The sequence below is a fragment of the Rhincodon typus genome, chromosome 3, assembly GCF_021869965.1.
Source record: "Rhincodon typus isolate 14 chromosome 3, sRhiTyp1.1, whole genome shotgun sequence".
NCBI lineage: Eukaryota > Metazoa > Chordata > Chondrichthyes > Orectolobiformes > Rhincodontidae > Rhincodon > Rhincodon typus.
The window spans coordinates 106,700,330-106,723,427 of record NC_063334.1 but is presented as its reverse complement, the minus strand read 5'-3'; the positions used below and the strand labels follow the sequence as shown (position 1 = coordinate 106,723,427).

At 43.6% G+C, this 23,098-nt stretch overlaps 1 protein-coding gene across 1 annotated transcript in view; it reads left to right on the top strand.

Moving 5' to 3' along the window:
* LOC109928304 (solute carrier family 22 member 5-like) overlaps positions 1-23,098 on the top strand; it is a 66,930-nt gene that overhangs the window by 9,683 nt on the left and 34,149 nt on the right. The window contains exons 2-3 of the mRNA XM_020528325.2: positions 7,640-7,743; positions 13,976-14,130. Coding sequence (XP_020383914.2) covers positions 7,640-7,743; positions 13,976-14,130 — 259 coding nt within the window. The remainder of the gene's footprint in view (positions 1-7,639; positions 7,744-13,975; positions 14,131-23,098) is intronic.

The following is a 23,098-nucleotide window of genomic DNA, read 5'->3' as shown; positions in this document are numbered from 1 at the left end:
GCAGCCTTCCTGCTCCTCTGATGCTGCTTGGCCTGCTGTGTTCATCCAGCTCTACACCTTGTTATCTCAGATTCTCCAGCATCTGCAGTTCCTACTATCTCTGCAGATTAGGTGGGTCGGCCAAGGTTAATGGGGGCGAATTATGGGCATAGGATGGGAGACTGGGTCGGGTTGGGAATCTCTTCTGAGGGTTGGTGCAGACTTGATGGGCTCAATTACTTCTTTCCATACTATAGAGATTCTATGATTATGAACTGCTTCCATGTAACATACACACACATACGTAAATCTATCGGATGAATTTGTATTTGCAGATACATTCTATTTTGTTCAAAAAGTACACAATTTAGAGACAATCAGTCAATGTGGCATTTCATAAATTCCTACTTTAGAACTAAAACCAGTCTGACTCCAAACAAGAATAGAAACAGATTCTAAACAAGGCCTCACACTTAATGCACATTGTCTGACCTAAAATGTCACCTCTTTGTTACTCTCATAAAACCTCTGATTCTTTCAGGGCAGTGACTTGAAAGAAATTCGGGGATTTGCGTATACATATTAAGCAATTAAAACCTTCTAACTGATTAAAGATTTAACAGCATCTTAGGTTTGTTTAATATATCCTCATCAGTGGTGTAACCCTTTGATCATTTACTTATAAATTCTGTGCCTGATATCACCTCTCTCACTAACACCTGAAGGAGGAGCGAGGCTCCGAAAGCTTGTGTTTTCAAATAAGCCACTTGGACTATAACCTGGTGTCGTGTGATTTCTGACATTGTCCACCCCAGTCCAACACCAGCACCTCCAGATCAAGGTAAAACTTTAACCTCTTTGCAAGGTCCCCATGCACACACCCTTACAGACAGGCACATGAAGAAGGTGCTTTTATGAGCAGAGAGAAAACTGCAAAGACAGTTCAGTGGTCAATGTTCATAATAATTACTGAGATAATTATTTTAGCTCGCTAGGACTCGTTGCTCCGAAATGTCTCTTCTCCAGTGCTGTGAAGACCGTGTCTTTTGTGGGCTGAAATGTTTTAAAGGATTTCTGCATATTTTGAAAAGCCAATAACCTGACATTTATAGCAAACATTGTGTAAAGGGCTGTTTGAACAAGCAATGTTTGCAGACAAACTGGAGTCGAGGGGTTCTGTATACGATGCAGGTAGGTGGCAATAGGATGTTGATAGGTTTCTGGACTAATGACCTGTTGTCAATGACAAAAACTTTTGTTTGCCAACAACTATATGATTTGTTCTGAGGTAACTAAGTTGCTTGGAATTGGGAATAAGATAGAGAATTGATTTGATCTCCACAAGCTCAAGAGCTGTCTCTCTGTTCGTGGCATTCAAACCCCACTATAAACCTAAAGGAGATAACAAGGTGTAGAGCTGGATGAACACAGAAGGCCAGGCAGCATCAGATGTGCAGGAAAGCTGACGTTTCGGGTCTGGACACTTCTTCAGAAAATGTATCAGTGGAGCAGGAAAGCTGATGTTTCGGGTCTGGACACTTCTTCAGAAAACGTTCCTTCCTTTTCTGAAGAAAGGTCAAGACCCAAAATGTTATTTTTCCTGCTCCTCTGATGCTGCCTGGCCTGCTGTGTTCATCTAGCTCTATACCTTGTTATCTCAGACTCCAGCATCGGCAGGTCCTACTATCTCTGAGTGAGCATAAACCTAATGGATACTGGTTTATCTTTCATTCAGCAGTTGTTGTAAGCTGTGACTTTTAAGTGATAAGTCAGAGACCTCTTATCAGGGAACCAGCCACCTTTTCTCTCTTGCAAACCAGTGGAAACATCCAGACAAAGATGACTGAGAAGCAATATTCAACCAGAATTTGAATCTTAAGAATCGTCTCAGCAACATGTGAATAGGAACCAAGGAATTAGCCTTCCCAATTTTCCTTTAGCCATAATCCACTTTTCCCTGACTGCTTGTTGTCTGCCTGTTTATGTAAGGGGGCATTTATAAGGGGATTAGAGCTTTAAATTCTAGTGATATATGCCAGTTTTTATAACAGTTTACCCGTAGATATAGTTTTAGTAATTGCATTAAAGGAAATGTGATAGTTTAAAGTTTTGGCAAAGATCTGTAGCATGGGTTGTGGATGAGGTTGTTGACTTGCTCGCCGAGCTGGCTTGTGTTTGTTCAGACATTTTGTCACCGTGCTAGGTGACATCATCATTGGAGCCTCTGATGTCAGAGTGTCCACTGATGATATCACCTAGCATAGTGATGAAACGTCTGAACAAAAACGAGCCAGCTCAGCGAGCAAGTCAACAAGCTCGAAATGTAATAGTCTAATGGCATTATTACTAGACTGTTAATCCAGAGACCCAGGTAATGTTCTGGGGACCTGGGTTTGAATTTTACTATGGCAGGTGGTGGAATTACATATCTACTGATGACTATGAAACTAGATCCATCTGGTTCACCAATGTCCTTTGGGGAAGAAAATTTTTTCCAAATCAGGCCAACATGTAACTCCAGACCCCAACAATGTGGTTGACTCTTAACTGCCCTCTGGGCAATGGGGAAGGGCAATAAATCCTGGCTGAGCTGGTGATGTTCACATCCTGTGTGAATGAATAATAGCAAATAGTAATTCTTGAAACAGAAATCTAGTCCTTGCTTTCTATCAACCTGAAAATCAGGTAACTTGAGGAATTTTGTATACTTATCTTTGGGACCTTTACGTTTTGTTGTGACTCCAAGGTTTGCAGGGTTTGATTTCCAGCATGCTGCCCCATGACAGAACTTTCATCTGTTTACAGGAGGTATGGGGTGACTGGTTCTCCAACTGATTGGTTAAAAGCCACAGTTTACAGCAAGTGTTCAGAGAGAATAAACTGGCTTTCATCAGGCTTTTTTTTACTGCAGACAGAGACCATCACCCTTTCCAGATGTCTGAAGACTTCTGGCTGTGTAATTCACACTCAAAACCTTTTTAGTTACCTAGCAACCAATCACATAGTTATTGTCAGGCAGATGGCCTTTGTCATTGAAAATTGGTTGCTATCCCACAGACCAATCAGCTACTTGTTGCCGGCTGAATCTCACCTTGGCACTAAGGGGTGTGTACACTTTGTCTGCAACTGAGCTTCCCCTACTGATTGAACAATCAACAGTGTAAACAGCACTTACAATAAATGCTGGCAGCTTGCTTTTGAAAAAGGACTGCAATCACAATTACGGATTTTTAAGACAGTTATTTTCCCATTTCAGTCTACAATCAAAAATATAGGAAATTAGAAAGATAATGGACTGAATCTTACCATTTTTGTCTAAGTGCTGATCTCCAGAAAAGAATGCGGAACCTACTCCTGCTGCCGACGATGGGGGTCGATGTTTTCCAGGGATGCACAATGAGACAAACGTCGACTGCACTTAGAAGACCATCACCTTGGTGAAAATTTCTCTTTGGTCTGCTCAAAACTTGTTGGTCTTCCAGTATAAAGAGTTGACCTTGACTGAGTGTTGCAGACTGGCACATTCCAATGCCCAGGGCTTCGTGCTGGGGGATGCACTAAAGCTTGGGGCATCTGCTGCCAAGGTGCAGTGGGGAAAGAGCAGCATATAAGGTCTTTTTACCAAAGTATAAAGAGAGTCTGTTCAATTATCAGCTTCTCCCATTGCCTCATTGTATGGAAATAATGTCCTGCATGAGTTAGAAATATCTTTAGTTTTTACACCTGCTTGGTATATCAAATTCCAATGTTTGTTTCTCCTGATCCGCAAATGCTGTACAGAGTTGCTTTAGCACCTGTGAATGTAGATAAACATTTTTACGAACAAAGAATATTTTCTCAATAAAAATTTTTTGGCTAAGTGTGAGTTACATTGAGTTTAGTGGATTCATTCTCACTGTGAGACTGAGTTTTCTTGCTGTATCTCACCAAACTCATCCCTTTAATTGCTGTTTGAGTGCCTGCAGCAAAAACCACTCCCTATTTCCACGCTTTCTTATCATGTGCACTTCCAGACCAACTCGTCACTCACTGGAGATCCCGGAATTGGTTGGCATCCCTGGCTCTGGCGCCATATTTAAAAACCCATTGTATACCCAGCCTAGAGATGCCCTGCACAGTTCCTGACATCTGTCCTGGATCTGGCGAACAGGGGATAGCTTCATCCCACCTTGCAGGAATGATCCAGGAGATCCTGCTGGTCGGGGAGGTGCAGATCCAAGATATCCTCATCCCCAGGTCTAGTAAGGGAGGCCACAACACTGAACCATGCCAGCCTAGTCCTGGGTTGCCACTGGGTTAGCGCAGTCTCAGTCGCCTGGAGGAATACCCAGCACTGTAGGAAGGAGGCCAGTGCCCTTCACCATTTGGCCAGTAAAGTGCCAACATTGATCTCCGAAACCTCACACTCTACCTCTGTTCCTGTACCCACCTCCCACCAAAGTTCATGCTCTATCACTCTTACTAAGCCTGCAACATCTCCCCCATTCACCATCACCCACCCTGAACTGTGACACCACTGACCCTGCACGTCCTCTGTGCTGTCTACTCACTCTCTCTGAGGACAATGAGACAGTAACAGTGGTGCCACCCACTTTCATTTCCCATTACACCTGCCTTTCTCATTCCAAGCCCAAAACAGCCCAAACTAGCAGAGGATCCTGACCCCCAACTTCCATGAGCAGGCCCATCGAGTCATAGAATCTACACCACAGAAAAGAGGCCCTTTGGCCCAGCAAGTCTATGTCAGTCAAAAACAAGCATCTAACTATCCCAGTTTCCAGCACTTGGCCAATAGCCTTATATGCCTTGGCATCATAAATGCACATCTAAATACTTCTTAAATATTATGGCACCTATCACCCCATCAGCCAGTGAATTCCAGATATCCACCACCCTCAGGGAGAAAACAGTTTTTCCTCATGTCTCCTCTAAACCTCCTGTCTCCAGGCCCGGACCAGTCCTGGAGACTGCCCTTGACCTTTTTCTCATTCATTCACAGGATGTGGCCAATCACCGGCAATGTCAGCATTTATTGCCCAAAGGGCAGTTAAGAATCAACTACATTGCTGTGGGTCTGGAGTCACATGTACTCCAGACCAGGTAAGGATGGCAGTTTCCTTCCCTAAAGGACATTAATGAATCAGATGGGCTTTTCCACGACGATGAGCAATGGTTTCATGGTCATCTTTAAACTCTTATTTCCAAATTATTATTGAATTTAAATTCCACTGTTTGCTGCACCAGGATTCAACGCCAGGACACCAGAACATTATCTGGGTCGCTGGATTAATAGGTCATTCCCTATCCCTGCCTACACTTACTGAGCTGGATCCCTGAGCAAAGGTTATCCACTTTGACTGCTCGAAGGCCTGCTAAAACAATGACAAGTTTCCTGGTTTTGTCTCTGTGCTAAATAGCATGGCAAAACAGTAGTAATATGAGCCAGATAACTCTGGCTGAGGGTGTGAAAGGCAAGACAAGGTAAGGCAGGCATGCTATAGGCATCCAGGTAGGCTCAGTGTGCATTAGTGCTATTACAGTGAGTGAAAAAGCCAGACAGGTGCAGCCTGGTGCAGTCCATGAGCTGGGTGCATGTCCCTGACTGCACAGTGCCCTCGCTGCATTGTACAATGATAATCACTAGGGCAGCCCAAGGTGAAGCTCCGAGCTGCAGAAGTATCCAGTGAGTGGATCAAAGGTGTACCATGAGGGTTCTTAGATGCTGGCAAATGTTGGGCATGCCATTGTCTGTGGATGCAGGGTGTATATGTGGCTTGTGCCACAAGAGCCCTTCACTCTTGTTTCCATATTGGGTTTTGCTGACAGCTGGTTTGTATGGTGAGTTTAGTCAGAGTGTAACCCGCAGTGAGTTGAGGTGTTAATGAAGTTACTTAACAAACAATAAAGAGCTTCAACTGGGAACCTGCAGCTTTCTGCTGGGTTTCCCACCACACTGTTGGGGTAAAGCGAGGACGTTGTGACAAGATGATCTCGATGTCAAGGTGACCATCTTGCCCGATTCTACAACTCACCTCGCCATAGCGTATGTCACTCAGAGCCTTGTAAGATTCTGCCCCATCTTTACAATCTTTGGAGGTGGGATCAGTGGAAAATCCCCTGCTTAAGTCATTCAAGTTGGGGAAAATGTGACTGAAAGAACAGATGGTGGAATTCTGCATGAAAAGTTTCGGGACTTTGAAAGTTTTTGTGGCTACAATTAATGCCAAATATGCCAAGTGGACTGCCCAGTAGTTCTGCACAATTCATCATTGGTCTGATAATTTGTAATTTAGAGTTTCTCTTGACTGTAATGTGTCAGTTAGCTCATGTTTAATTTGTGTTTTTCTCATTCATATGTGGGATGTGTGCGTCACTGACAAGGTCAGCATTTACTGCCCATCCTTTATTGGCCTTGAACTACATGGCCAGCTAAAGCATTTCAGAGGGCAGATAAGTGTTAACCACATTGCTGTGACTCTGGAGTCACGTGTAGGCCAGACCAGGTAAGGATGGCACATTTCCCTTCCTGAAGGACATTAGTGAACCAGATGGGTTTTTACATAAGCAACAGTGGTTACCATTACACTCGTTTTAAATTTCAGGTGTTTTTTAATTGAATTCAAATTTCACCAATTGCCATGTTAGGATTTGAGCCCATGTCCCCAGAACATTAGCCTGAAGCTCTTGATTATTATCCCACTGGTTTTGGTTTGATTGTTAAAAGTAAAATCTTGTCCGTTGGTTTTCTTATTATGGTCGTTCAGTGAATTTGGCTCTTTTGGATCATAATGTGTTACATAGTAGACTTACCAGAAAATTTGAAATACGTGGGATAAATGGGACCACAGTAGTATCGGTATGAAGTTGGCTAAGTAACAGAAAACCAAGAGTGGCAACGAATGGTTGCTTTTCAGTCTCAAGGAAACCATATGGTAGAGTTACCTAGGGGTTTGTATGTCAACTACTGGTTTTCTTGATTTATATTATTGGCGTAGATTTGGCAATATTTCCAAATGTTTAGATATAAAACATCAAAGTATTGTGAACTGTTAGAAGGAAACTGATGAACTTCTAAAAGACTTAAGCAGGCTGGTGGATGAGCAGCGAAATTCCTCCTCTCCCCTCAAATCTTTCTGTCAAACCCTTAAATCTATGCCCCCTATTAATTGACTTCTCTAAGGCAAATAGTCCTTGCTATTTACTCTATGCAGGGCCCTCATAATTTTTTACATCACAATCAAACCTCCCCTCACATACCTCTGAACCAAAGAGAGTGACCCCAGCCTATCCAATCTTTCCTCAGAACTGGATTTCCTCGATATACTCACTAATGCAAATTACATCCTGAGGGTGAGCAGAATCACACATGATACGTAAGTAGCAACTTTATTGTCTATTCAGGTTGTTTCATATAGGCCCAGCTCTACCTTTTGAGGAAGATTAATACATAATGCATAATGTGACAGACACCTCTATTCTTTGACAAATATATATTTCACCTCTAAATGACACTGGAAAAAATCTCCTGCAATTGTTTCAAAAAATTAATCAAAATTAGGTTATTGCATAAGGGTTTTACAGATGTATCGTGGCCACATCCTGAAATTTAAAACAAAATCTTTGTATTGATATCTTTGATGATGTTTATTCTTCCCTGCAGTGGGACTTGGTGTGCGACAATGGCTGGAAAGGACCATTTACCACATCAATCTTTTTCCTGGGAGTATTGTGTGGCTCGATTATTTCAGGACAACTTTCAGACAGGTACAGGATTCAACAATATTGATGAGGGTTATACATTTGATGTGATCTACCTGGCCTTTAGCGAGGCTTTTGATAAGGTGCCTCATGCCTCGTGGGGCTGCATGGTGGCTCAGTGGTTAATGCTGCTGCCTCACAGCACCAGGGACCCAGGTTTGATTCCGGCCTCAGCTGACTGTCTGTGTGGAGGTTGCATGTTCTCCCTGTGTCTGGGTAGGTTTCAGCCAGGTGCTCGGGTTTCCTCCCACAATCCAAGTGCAGGTTGGGTGGATTAGCCATTCTAAATTGCCTGTAGTGTTCAGGGATGTGTAGGCTAGGTGGATTATGCCAGGGAAAATGCAGAGTTATAGGGATAGGATGGGGGCTTATTCTGGATGGGATGCTCTGCAGGGGGTCAGTGTGGATTTGATAGGCTAAACGGCCACACTGTAGGGAGTCTATGGTTCTATTCCAGACTGGTGACAAAATGAAGGGCCCATGAGATCTGAGGGAAAAATGGCACATTGGATTCAAAGTTGGCTGAGAGATAGGAAACAGAGGGTGATGACAGAGTTTCTATGACTGGAAGACTGTTTTGTGTGCAGTTCTGCAGGACTTGGTGCTGGGGCCCTTACTGTTTGTGGTGTACATTAATAATTTGGCCTGAAATGTAGAGGTTGTGATCAAAAAGTTCATTGATACCATGAAATTTGGTAGCAAGGTAAACAATGAGGAGGAAAGGCGCAAACTGTAGAAGGATATCAGTGGACTGGTTGAGTGGGCAGAGCAGTGGCAAATGGAATTTGACCTAGAAAAGTGTGAGGTAATGATATTGTGGAGGGGTAACAAGGCAAGGGATTACACTATGAATAGTATTGAAGATCAGAGGGACTTTAATGTACATATCCACAATTCCTAAAGTATTAGGACATGGAAATAGAGATAGTAGGAACTGCAGATGCTGGAGAATCTGAGACAACAAGGTGCAGGGCTGGATGAACACAGCAGGCCAAGCGGCATCATAGGAGCAGAAAGGCTGACGTTTCGGGCCTAGACCCTTCATCAGAAAAAAAAAGGGCATGGAAATAAGTTGGTTAAAAAAGGTATATGGAATGTTTGCCTTTATCAGCTAAGGCATAGAACACAAGAACAAGGAGCTGGAATTGTATAAAATGCTGTTTAGGCCCCAACTGGTGTGCTGCATACAATTCTGGTCGCCACATTATGAAAATAATCTGTGTGCAAAAGAGAGGGTGCAGAGAAGATTTGTGCCTGGGCTGGAGACTCTGAGTCAGGAGGGAAGCTTAAATAGGTCAGTGTTGTTTTCCCAGGGGCTGTGAATGGTGAGAGGGAACCAAGCAATGATGTATAAGATTGTGAGGATGGATAGGAAGCACTTTTTCCATTTTTAGAAGAGTCAGTTACCGGGGGTATAGATGTAAGGTGAGAGGTAGAAAGCTAAGAGGAATTTACTTCAGTCAGTGGGCAGTGGGAGTTTGGAACACCTGTCTGAAGGGATGGTTGAATCAGAAACTCTTCTAACATTTATGCAGTTTTTAGATATTCACTTGACATAGCCTTGAGGGCTATAGACCAAGGGCTGGAAAATGGGATGAGAGTAGCCAGATTTTTGTTGACCAAGGTGGACACAATGGGCCATATGACCTCCTGCTGTGTTGTATATATCCATGAGATATATGAGGATGTTGGATCATGACATCCAATCTTAGATGATGAAAAAGGAGGGGGCAGTCATACAGCAATGTTTGACCCCAGTCTTAATGCACAAAGTCTCAGTTTCAGATCCTCCAATCAGTTGTTTCAGCGGCGGGAGTCCGGGAGGAAGTGCGAGGGCAGCCTGGGAAGGTGAGCTTTTCGATTATAAAAGTCTTACCTCGCGTGACTCCATTTTTGGAGTAAGTGAGGTAATATATTTGGGCGGTTGCTTTACCCGAAACACTACCTAGGTAGTGTCTCCCACCCATCCTCCTCCTCTAACCAAAAAAAAAGGTTCTGAGCACTGATCTGGTAAGGCTACTAGTTTTTTTTTTATTTGTCTGTTTGGGAATTCAGAACAGTGGGAATGGATGTTAGGGCAGTTGTATGCTCCTCCTGTAGAATGTGGGAGGTAAGGGTCACCACTAGTGTCCCCACTGACTTCATCTGCGGGAAATGCACCCAACTCCAGCTCCTCGGAAACCGTGTTAGGGAACTGGAGCTGGAGCTGGATGAACTTCGGATCATTCGGTAGGCTGAGGGGGTAATTGAGAGGAGTTACGGGGAGGTAGTCACACCTCAGGTACAGGAAAAAAGTAGATGGGTTACAGTCAGGGGACGGAAAGGGAACAGGCAGACAGTGCAGGGATCCCCTGTGGCCATTCCCCTCAAAAACAAGTATACCGTTTTGGATACTGTTGGGGGGGATGACTTACCAGGGGTAAGCCATGGGGTACAAGTCTCTGGCACAGAGTCTGTCCCTGTTGCTCAGAAGGGAAGGGGGGAGAGGAGAAGAGCATTAGTCATTGGGCACTCCATAGTTAGGGGGACAGATAGGAGATTCTGTGGGAACGAGAGAGACTCGCGGTTGGTGTGTTGCCTCCCAGGTGCCAGGGTCCGTGATGTCTCGGATCGTGTTTTCGGGATCCTTAAGGGGGAGGGGGAGGGGGAGCAGCCCCAAGTCGTGGTCCACATAGGCACCAACGACATAGGTAGGAAAAGGGATGAGGACGTAAGGCAGAAATTCAAGGAGCTAGGGTGGAAGCTTAGAGCTAGAACAAACAGAGTTGTTATCTCTGGTTTGTTACCCGTGCCACGTGCTAGCGAGGCGAGGAATAGGGAGAGAGAGCAGTTGAACACGTGGCTACAGGAATGGTGCAGGAGGGAGGGATTCAGATACCTGGATAATTGGGGCTCATTCTGGGGTAGGTGGGACCTCTACAAACGGGATGGTCTACACCTGAACCAGAGGAGTACCAATATCCTGGGGGGGAAATTTGCTAATGCTCTTCGGGAGGGTTTAAACTAATTCAACAGGGGAATGGGAACCTGAATTGTAGCTCCAGTGTACAGGAGGTTGAGAGTAGTGAGGTCATAAATAAGGTTTCAAGGTCGCAGGAATGTACCGGCAGGCAGGAAGGTGGTTTGAAGTGTGTCTACTTCAATGCCAGGAGCATCCGGAATAAGGTGGGTGAACTTGCAGCATGGGTTGGTACCTGGGACTTCGATGTTGTGGCCATTTTGGAGACATGGATAGAGCAGGGACAGGAATGGTTGTTGCAGGTTCCGGGGTTTAGATGTTTCAGTAAGATCAGGGAAGGTGGTAAAAGAAGGGGAGGTGTGGCATTGTTAGTCAAGGACAGTATTACGGTGGCAGAAAGGACGTTTGATGACAACTCGTCTACTGAGGTAGTATGGGCTGAGGTTAGAACCAGGAAAGGAGAGGTCACCCTGTTGGGAGTTTTCTATAGGCCTCCGAAAAGTTCCAGAGATGTAGAGGAAAAGATTGCAAAGATGATTCTGGATAGGAGCGAAAGTAACAGGGTAGTTGTTATGGGGGACTTTAACTTTCCAAATATTGACTGGAAACGCTATAGTTCGAGTACTTCAGATGGGTCAGTTTTTGTCCAATGTGTGCAGGAGGGTTTCCTGACACAGTATGTAGATAGGCCAACAAGAGGCGAGGCCACATTGGATTTGGTACTGGGTAATGAACCAGGCCAGGTGTTAGATTTGGAGGTAGGTGAGCACTTTGGTGATAGTGACCACAATTCGGTTACGTTTACTTTAGCGATGGAAAGGGATCGGTATATACCGCAGGGCAAGAGTTATAGCTGGGGGAAAGGCAACTATGAGGCGATGAGGCAAGATTTAGGATGCATAGGATGGAGAAGGAAACTGCAGGGGCTGGGCACAATTGAAATGTGGAGCCTGTTCAAGGAACAGCTACAGCGTGTCCTTGAGAAGTATGTACCTGTCAGGCAGGGAGGAAGTGGTCGAGCGAGGGAACCGTGGTTTACTAAAGAAGTTGAATCTCTTGTCAAGAGGAAGAAGGAGGCTTATGTAGAGATGAGGCGTGAAGGCTTAGTTAGGGCGCTTGAGAGTTACAAGTTAGCCAGGAAGGACTTAAAGAGAGAGCTAAGAAGAGCCAGGAGGGGACATGAGAAGTCTTTAGCAGGTAGGATCAAGGAAAACCCTAAAGCTTTCTATAGGTATGTCAGGAATAAAAGAATGACTAGAGTAAGATTGGGGCCGGTCAAGGACAGAAGTGGGAAGTTGTGCATGGAGTCCGAAGAGATAGGAGAGGTGCTAAATGAATATTTTTCGTCAGTATTCACGCAGGGAAAAGACAATGTAGTCGAGGAGAATACTGAGATACAGTCTATTAGACTAGACGGGATTGAGGTTCATAAGGAGGAGGTGTTAGCAATTCTGGAAGGTGTGAAAATAGATAAGTCCCCTGGGCCGGATGGGATTTATCCTAGGATTATCTGGGAAGCTAGAGAGGAGATTGCAGAGCCTTTGGCTTTGATCTTTATGTCGTCATTGTCTTCAGGAATAGTGCCAGAAGACTGGAGGATAGCAAATGTTGTCCCCTTGTTCAAGAAGGGGAGTAGAGACAACCCTGGTAATTATAGACCAATGAGCCTCACTTCGGTTGTGGGTAAAATGTTGGAAAGGATTATAAGAGATAGGATTTATAATCGTCTCGAAAGGAATAATTTGATTAGGGATAGTCAACACGGTTTTGTGAAGGGTAGGTCGTGCCTCACAAACCTTATTGAGTTCTTTGAGAAGGTGACCAAACAGGTGGATGAGGGTAAAGCGGTTGATGTGGTGTATATGGATTTCAGTAAAGCATTTGATAAGGTTTCCCATGGTAGGCTATTGCAGAAAATACAGAGGCATGGGATTGAGGGTGATTTAGCGGTTTGAATCAGAAATTGGCTAGCTGTAAGAAGACAGAGGGTGGTGGTTGATGGGAAATGTTCATCCTGGAGTTCAGTTACTAGTGGTGCACCTCAAGGATCTGTTTTGGGGCCACTGCTGTTTGTCATTTTTATAAATGACCTGGATGAGGGCGTAGAAGGATGGGTTAGTAAATTTGCGGATGACACCAAAGTCGATGGAGTTGTGGATAGTGCGGAAGGATGTTGCAGGTTACAGAGGGACATAGATAAGCTGCAGAGCTGGGCTGAGAGGTGGCAAATGGAGTTTAATGCGGAAAAGTGTGAGGTGATTCACTTTGGAAGGAGTAACAGGAATACAGAGTACTGGGCTAATGGTAAGATTCTTGGTAGTGTGGATGAGCAGAAAGATCTCGGTGTCCATGTGCATAGATCACTGAAAGTTGCCACCCAGGTTGCTAGCGTTGTTAAGAAGGCGTACAGTACGTTAGGTTTTATTGGTAGAGGGATTGAGTTTCGGAGCCATGAGGTCATGTTGCAGCTGTACAAAACTCTGGTGCGGCCGCACTTGGAGTATTGCGTACAGTTCTGGTCACCGCATTATAGGAAGGATGTGGAAGCATTGGAAAGGGTGCAGAGGAGATTTACCAGGATGTTGCCTGGTATGGAGGGAAGGTCTTATGAGGAAAGGCTGAGGGTCTTGAGGCTGTTTTCGTTAGAGAGAAGAAGGTTAAGAGGTGACTTGATAGAGACATACAAGATGATCAGAGGATTAGATAGGGTGGACAGTGGGAGCCTTTTTCCTCGGATGGTGATGGCTAGCACGAGGGGACATAGCTTTAAATTGAGGGGTGATAGATATAGGACAGATGTCAGAGGTAGGTTCTTTACTCAGAGAGCAGTAAGGGCGTGGAATGCCCTGCCTGCAAAAATAGTAGACTCGCCCACTTTAAGGGCATTTAAATGGTCATTGGATAAACATATGGATGATAATGGAATAGTTTAGGTTAGATGGGCTTCAGATTGGTTTCACAGGTCGGCGCAACATCGAGGGCCGAAGGGCCGGTACTGCACTGTAATGTTCTATGTTCTATGTTCTAGAACAGCAGCAGCCATGTTGACAATTGGTAAGCAATGGACTGAAAGGTTATTGGAGCCTTTTGGAATGTGTATTTGATGTTAAATCTAATCAGTCATGATCTCATTAAATGGCTGAATGGTTCACTCCAGCTCCTTATTTGTATAATTATATGTTCATATATTGATGTTAGGTACATCGGGTTTGTCATGCAAAGGCATGAAAGAAAGGCTGTAGCATCATTTTGAAATTATTACATGCTTGTTCTTTTCAGGTATGGAAGAAAAGTTGTTCTCTTTGGAGGCGTAGCCTTACAGACAATCTTAAGCTTAATTCAGCTGACCTCTCAGAGTTGGGAAATGTTCTGCGTGCTGTACTTTTTTGGTGGTGTTGGAGATATCGCACATTATGTAGCTGCTTTCGTTCTTGGTAAGTTAGCTTTTTGTTGTATTCCTAGCTTATTTCAAAGGAACTAAGAATAGAGATTGCTGTAAACACTTGGTCGACTAGGCAGCATTGTGGAGGGAGAAGCAGAATTGATATTTCAGCTTGATAACCTTTCATCCGGACCGTAAAGCAGGTTTAACAATGCAGAAAAAAAAAGACAGAAGCAGGAAAAGTGGGGAGAGGAGGGGAGGAAAGAATAAAAGGAGAGGTCTGTAAAGAGCAGGAATGGTTAAATTACAAAAGGGATGATAAAGGTGATGGGACGTTGAAGAAATGGAAGGATGGATCTGAGGTGTCATGGATTACTGCAGAAAGTGCTACTTGGTGACATTGGGAAGGGTGGTTTGGGGCTGAAGTGGTTGAGCTCAGTATTGGGGCAATGGGTGGGCAGCAATTTCTTGAGTTTTAGTCTCATGTTCATTGGGACTGTGCAAGAAGATGAGCTCAGTGCAGTCCTTTGAAAATGTACAGGTAACATTCTGGATCTTTACAAGAAGGGAACAAGGAGACAATGTAGTCAGGTCACCACCGAAAAATTCCATCTTGCCCGACTAAGTCCCTGAGTTTCAACCATTCCCTCAAGAATTGTGAAAAAATTGTGAATAAAGAATTAGAGTGTGGAATCTTAGATTCATCAAGCCATTGTCAAATGCTGTCAGTTTGGTTAGTTTTTCCAGTAGTTTCTCTCGTATCTGGACATCACCACCACGTTATATGACAGTAAAACATCCTGGAAGCTTTCCAGCTTTCTGACACAGAAGTGCTACACCCTGCCCCTAACAGTATGAACAATAATATCTGCACAAGACAGAAATAGACAAAACAAAGGCTTAAAGGATAGAAATCAAGGTAGAGAACACCTTGGGAGGTAAAGGATATTATCTGGAAAAAAATTAGCAAATAACTTCCCACACTAAATTGACAAACGCTTATGACTGCAGAACATCTTTTAGCTTGGCATGTCATCATTCGCCAAATGAAAAAGTCAAAGAATTCAGAGGCAAACAGCCAAGAAACAGGCCCTTTGGCACAACTCGTCCATGCTGACCAGGTTTCCTAAATTGAGCTAGTCCCACTTGCCTGCATTTGTCTCACATCCCTCTAAACCTTTCCTTTGCACCAGTCCAAATATCTTTTAAATATTGTATTTGTATTCACTTCTACCACTTCCTCTGGCAGCTTAAGCATTTTTGAACATTGTAAATTTAAATTTTTAATGCCCTGAAGCATAACAATACTGAAGAATGTTCACTCTTGCTTCACTGTTGTAGTGTACATTACTCTACAAGGAGCAAACAGGCAGGTTTACTCCTGAAAATTGAAATAATTGTAGAATTACACAGGTAGCCTGATTTATAGACACTGAATAAACATCCAAGATACATTGTAGACTCCAATCTCCTATCAGACCTACCAAATAATTACCTATGGATCTTGAGCTCATAACCTTGACTGATATTTGCCTACAGCATAGAGAGGGCATTTTCAATGGTATTACCCCTCATTACTTTAACTGAGGTCCCATTCACAATTCAGGTGGACACTTTAAGTACAGGGAGTTCACCTGATGATTTTCTTGTTTTGTTCCTCAGGAGAACAAAAATAAATCCCAGAAAATAGCAAATTATTCCTTTTATTCGTGTTTGTGGGCTAGCAGATAATAGTTTCCCCATAACCACTATTACTTTCCAGAAAAATAATTGTGTGTAAAAATTTGGGATGTTTCATTGATGTGATTAGCAGCTATACAAAATGCAAGGTAGTTTGTTTTTCTCTTCTGAGTGTTATTATCTATATTGTTCCTGAGATTACTAACCCAGTGATGACTTTGATTTTAATATGTAGGTTCACTGTTGCATAGAAAACATAAGATTTTCTTTGATGAGTTCAATAATAAATCATAGCCATAACAGGCAGCATGATCACAGAGAACAACACATGCAACAGCCTTTGTAAGTTGTGGATCAATTTACATGGCATTTCTGAAAATTGATTTCATGGTAAACTAAAAGCAGTTGGACAGGTTTTCAAACATTAACAAACCTGTAAAATGAACACAGAAGATGCAAGATTTGAGAAAATTGAATAACTTTTCAAAATCCCTATAGATTAAACACCCTCACAATAAAAATATGAGAATCCTTGCATTCTTTAATAATTATTATAACACTTTACAATTTTAATACTGTTCATTGAACTTTTCCTCCCTTATTTTTGTTCTCCTTCTAAACATTGACAAAAAGATGATGCCCTTACCTGCAGCTCAAAGGTTGTAGAAAACAATTGCAGAAAATCTGGAACAGAAAACAGAAAATGTTGGAAATACTCAGTAGGCCCGAAGCGTCAGCCTTTCTGCTCCTGTGATGCTGCTGGCCTGCTGTGTTCATCCAGCTCTGCACCTTGTTGTCTCGGAAATACTCAGCAGTTCTGGGAGAATATGTGGAGAGATAAACAGAGTTAGTGTTTCAATTTGATCAGGACCTTTTATCAGGACCCTTCTTTAGATTAAGAGACAAGAAGATTGATAGTGTGAGGCTGAAATGAAATAACAGGACAAGAAATGAAACAAAGGATGTGTATGGAGGAGGTGTGAATGGCGTAGGAACATAGAAACAGCAGTAGTCCATTGTGCCCAGCAAGTTTGCTGTGCCATTCAATACGATCATGGTATCATTGAAAACTTCACTGCCCTTTACCCATTCTATTCCCTTAACCCTATATGCCCTGGTAATCAGAAATCTATCAAACTCTGCCTTAAACACACTCAAAGACTGAGCTTCTACAGCTCACTGTGGTAGAGAATTCCAAAGGTTCACAACTATCTGAATGGAAAGATTTTTCCTCATCTCAGATCTAAGTGTCATCCCCCTTAATATTAAATTGTGCCTCTGGTTCTAGACTCCTGAATGAGGAGAAAGAACTTACCTGCCTCTACCCTGTCTATCATTTTAAGTGTTTTGTAAGTTTCCATGAGATCACCTCACACTCTTCGTAACCCTGGAGAATACAGACCCTATCGCTCTTCCTAGGACCATCCTTATATCCCAGGAAGAAGTCTGATGAATGTTCTATGTACTCCCTCGATGGCAATAATTTATTTCCTGAGATAAGGAGACCATAATTGCGCACAGTCTCCAGGTATGGTCAAACCAAACTCTTTGAGGCAATTGAAGCAAGAATTCATTAATCCTGTACTCAAATCCTCTCACACTAAACATTCCATTAGCCACTGATATCCACTGACAGCCTTGGTCTATTTTCCCAGCCTGCTTTAGACCACTCTTTCTTCATAGCTCTATAATTGCCCTTATTTTAAGTTGAGGACCTTGGTTTGAGACCTGAGTTGTTCTCCCTCAAGCTGTTTTTGACTTTCTGCTATGTTGTGATCATTATCCCATGAGTATCCTTAGCTACCTGATATCTTATTAAGCCTACCTCATTATATCTTACTCAAGTTAAAATACCCTTTTCCGGTTTAGGTTCTGCAACATACTGCTCTAACAAGCAATCCCTGATGCACTTGAGAAATTAATCTTCCATAACCATCTAATTTATCCAGTCAGTATGCAGATTAAAACCACCCATGACTATTGTAATGCTCTTCATACACACCTCCCTATTTCCCAATTTATACTTTGTCTTACAGAGAAACAAATTTTTGGGGGTCTGTAGATGAGTCCCACTCATGACGTCTTTCCCTTGTTGTTCCTTATTTCTACCGAAGCTGATTCCATTCATGACTTGTTACACTTATATAACCACTCACCACTGCAATGATACATTCTTTTATTAACAAAGCAATTATATTTTTTTGCCTATTCTTCTGGAACATTAAATATCTTCGAATAGAGTTCCCAATCTTTGTCACCCTGTAACCATGTCTCTGCAATAGCTATCATGACATATTCATTTATTTCTATTTCTGCTGTAAACTCATTAATCTTGTTGCAAATGCAGTGAGCATTCAGAGAAAGGGACTTAACCTTTTTGATTTTTTTTAACCATTATTGCTTTCTCCGGTTCTAATTGTTACTGCACACTTCTGTATTTATGTACCACTCCTTCCTGTCAAACATTTTCATTCACCTCTTCCCTACCCTGTACTTCTATTCTCTTGTTTCTATTTGATTTTTTAAACTTCCCTTCAAATGAACCCCGCTACAAGTATTTTAAAACCTTACCTTCACTGCTCATTATACTATTCAGTATGACAGTTTTCCTAACATGGTTTAAATGAAGCCCATCCTAACTCTCTATCGCCAGTGCTAATGTCACTGTCACACTAATAAGAACCCAGTTGTCCCACACCAGTATTTGACTCATGCAGTTAACTCACTAACCTTATTTATCCTATGTCAATTAACATGTGGCTCTGTAGTAACTGGGAGATTCTTACCATTCTGTTTCAGCTTTTCAATTTAACCCAAAATCTCTCAGCAGGACCTCTTTCTTAGGTCTACCTATTTCATTGGTACCTACATGTACCACAATAACTGAGGATCCTTACCCCCCACCCTACTCCAAGTTCCTCTCCACCCAGAAGAGATGTCCTTAATCTTGCATCCAGGTAGGCAACCGTCAAGACACTCTGTCTTTACTACAGAGGACAGTATCTGTTCCCCTAACTATGCTACCTTTTAGAGTCATTGAATCACAGAGATGTACAGCACAGAAACAGATCCGTCGGACTAACTCATCTATGCCAACCAGATATCCTAAATTAATGTAGTCCCATTTTCCAGCATTATCCCTCTAAACCTTTCCTATTCAACTACCCATCCAAATGCCTTTTAAACATTGTAATTGTACCAGCCTCCATTACTTCCTCTAGCAGCTTATTCTATCTATGTATCACCCTCTGTGTGAAAAAGTTGCCCCTTAGGCCCCTTTTAAATCTTTCCCCCCTCACCTTAAACCTATGCCCTCTAGTTTTGGACTTCCCTATCCTGGGGAAAAGACCTTGACCTTTCACCCTTTCCATGACCCACAGGATTTTATAAAAACCAAAACAACTGTAGATACTGGAAATCAGAAACAAAAACAGAAATTGCTGGAAAAGCTCAGCAGATCTGGCAGTATCTGCAAAGAGAAATCAAAGTTAACGTTTCAGGTCTGGTGACCCTTCCTCAGGTGATATAGAAAAATGTCAGTTTATATGCAGAAGATAGGGTAGGGGAAGGGGTAAGGAGTAAACGATACGTAGGGATAGAGCCCAAAGAATGAAGAACAGTTGGACAGATAAAGGAGTGGATAAGATCTGGCTAGGAGGCTGAATAGCTGTTAATGGAGACTGTTAGTGGCTAACAATAGGTAGCATGTAATGGCAGGCTATGTGATAACAAAACTTGGTGTGTGTGGCGAGTAGCTAGGACAAGGGGAGTTCAGGCCCTAAAATTATTGAACTTGATATTGTGTCTGGAGGACTTCAGGGTCTCCAAGTGGAAAATGAGGTGCTATTCTTCCAGTTTGCACTGAGCTTCGTTGGGGCACTGCAGCAAGCCTGAGACAGAGATACTGGTAAGGGAACATGGTGTTGTGTTAAAGTGGCAGGCAATGGGAAGCTCAGTGTCTTTTTTGCAAGCAGAATGTAAATGTTTTGTGAAGCGGTCACCCAGCCTACGTTTTGTTTCCCCAAAGTAGAGGAGACCACATTGTGAACAGCGAATGCAGTAGACTAGATTGTGGAAAGTGCAGGTAAACTGCTGCTTCACCTGGAAGGTATGTTTGGGCCCTTGGACACTAAGGAGGGAGGAGGTAAATGAGCAGATGTTACACCTTTAGCAATTGCAGGGGAAGGTGCCATGGGGCTGTTGGGGGGGGTGTTGGAAGTGAAGGAAGAGTGGACCAGGTTGTCCCGGAGGGAACGGTCCCTGCGGAAGGCAGACAAAGGAGGAGAGGGGAATATGTGTCTGGTGGTGCATCTCGCTGGAGATGGTGGCTGATGAACTTCTGGATGTGGATGCTGGTGAGATGGTAGGTAAGGACAAGGGGAACCCTATCACTGTTACAGGAGGGAAAAGAGGGAGTGAGAGTAGAAGTGTGGGAATGGGTCAGACCTGGTTGAGGGCCCTGTCAATAATGGTGCTGGAGAATTCTCGGCTGAGGAAGATGGTGGACATTTTGGAGGGTCCTTCGTCGAAGTTGGCCTCATTGGAACACGGCCAGTCTATCCTCAGAAATGGAAACAGAGATGTTGAGGAAGGGAAAGGAGGAGTCAGAGATAGACCAGGTGAAAGTGAGGGCAGGGTGGGGATTGGAAGCGAAATCAATTAACTTTTCCAATTCCAGATGAGAGAGGGAAGCAGCACTGATGATATCATTGATATATTAGAGAAGGAGTTCTGGGTGGGGGCCAGAATAGGACTGGAACAAGGAATTTGCTACATACCCCACAAAGAGACAGGTATTACTGGGGCGCATGTGTACCCATGGCCACCCCTTTGACCTGAAGAAAATGACAGGAGTTAAAAGAGAAGTTGTTCAGGGTGAGGATGTGCTCGGCCAAGCAGAGGAGGCTAGTGGTGGATGCGGACAGCTCAGGCCTTTGTTCCAGGAAGAAGCGGAAAGTCCTGAGGCCATCCAAAGGAATTGCACGTCCATGGTAAAGTGGGGGCGGCTGGATCCTGTAAACTGGAAATTCTGAAACTGGCACAAAGCGTCAGACGAATCACAGATGTACGTGGGCAGGGACTGGACCACGGGAAAAAAGACTGACTCAAGGTAGGAAGAGATAAGTTCCGTGGGGCAAGAGCAGGCTGAAACAATGGGTCTGCCCAGACAGTCCTGTTTGTGGATTTTTGGAAGGAGGTAGAAGTGAACTGTGTGGGGCTGGTGGACTATCAGTTTGGACAGGTCGGGTTAGGGGGTGGTGGGAGACATCACCAGATGAAATGAGCTCAGTGATTGTAGTTGATGCAATGGCCTGATGTGCCACGCTGGTGTCATAGAAACAGGCCCTTCGGCTCAACAAGTCCACACCGACACCCAGACCCATCCCCCTAATCTATACATCCCTGAACACGACGGATAATTTAGCATGGCCAATCCACCTGGCCTGCACGAGGAAACCAGGGCACCCAAAGGAAACCCACATAGACACGAGGAGAATGTGCAAACTCCACACAGACAGTCGCCCAAGGGTAGAATCGAACCTGGGTCCCTGGCGCCGTGAGGCAGCAGTGCTAACCACTGAGCCACCATGCCCCTCACAAGGTGGGAACTCCTTCGAGCTGGAAATGAACCGGCAACCTAAGGATTATAAAATCATGGTCATGATTTTATAAACTTCTTTAAGGTGACCCCTCAGCCTTCGACGCAGTAGGGAAAATAGCCCCAGCCTATTCAGCCTCTGCCTATAGCTCCAACCTTCCAATCCTGGCATCATCCTTGTAAATCTTTTCTGAATCCTTTCAAGTTTAACAACATCTTTCCTATAGCACGGAGACCAGAAATGAATGCAGTATTCTAAAAGTGGCCTAATCAATGTCCTGTACAGCTACAAATATGACCTGCCAACTGCTATACTCAATGCACTGACCAATAAAGGCAAGTGCAGCAAATGCCTTCTTCACTACCCTGTCTACTTGTGACTCCATTTTCAAGGAACTATGAACCTGCACCCCAAGGCCTCTTTGTTCGGCAACGCTCCCCAGGACCTTATTATTAGATGTAGAAGTCCTGCCCTGATTTGCCCTACCAAAATGCAACACCTCACATTTATCTAGATTAAACTCCATCTGCCACACCTTGGCCCATAGGTCCAATCTCCGAGTACAACTGCATTTATCTTCTGTCCCCACCCCACTTGACTTGTGCTGTGGACAATGTTGCCATGGTGAATTCATTCATCCTCCCTGCAGTTAGTCCCCTTGTCCACATTGGCAGCAAGAACGTTGCTCCTGTTTGACAAAGAGCTGAGCTGAAGGTCCTCCAAACTTAAATGCTGGATCTGAATAGCTGCCTCACTCACAGTCACACCCTCCTATCCCTGACCACAGATCAAATTCGATGTAATTAACTAAAGAGTGTGACTGCCTCCTGAAACACATTGTTTTGGTACACCTCCCCCACTTCCTGATGTGTTGCAGTGTCTGCAGCTTGGACTGCAGCTCATCTGCTTGGTGCTGAACTTTATCGAATAGTGAACAGTTGTTGTAGGTTTGAGCAACATAGATCACACCAGCATTCAGCAAATCTACAACACCACAGCTACAACACATTGCCAGCCTAGCCATTTCTATTTTATAGTACTAATCAATTTGGATGTTAAATATTTTAAAGGTGTGTTTCTTATTTGTACTCTTTATCTACAATCACTTCTGATTTAAACAATTGGCTAGTTGAAAGACATGGAAGAAATATCGAACAATCACCTACCTGTTTTCCTGTGGTGTCATGTTTTGATGCTTAGAGGAAGAACCAAGTTGAATAGATTCTCTGCCATTGGTTTTTATCTCCCATCATCACTGATTTTCTCATGCTTCTCTTTGTGAAGCTGATGACTCTGCTCTGACTCTCTCCTGCTGTTTATGAAGCTGCCCAGTTTCAGCTCCTGACCTCATTCCAGCCTTGGTTCAAACATGGTAAAAAGCACTGAATTCCAGAGGTGAGGTGAGAGTGACAGCCTTTGACATCAAGGCTGCATTTAACTGAATATGCCATCAAGGACTCCGAGCAAAACTGGAATCAATGAGAAACGGGGGCAAACTCTCCACTGGTTGAAGTCATACCTGACACATAGGAAGATGGTTGTGGTTGTTGGAAGTTAGTCATCTCAGCTCTAGCACACCTCTGCAGAAATTCCGCAGAGTGTTGTCCTAGGCCCAACCATCTTCAGCTGTTTCATCAATGACTTTGTATCAGAGATAGTAGGAACTGCAGATGCTGGAGAATCTGAAATAACAAGGTGTCGAGCTGGATGAACACAGCAGGCCAAGCAGCATCATAGGTG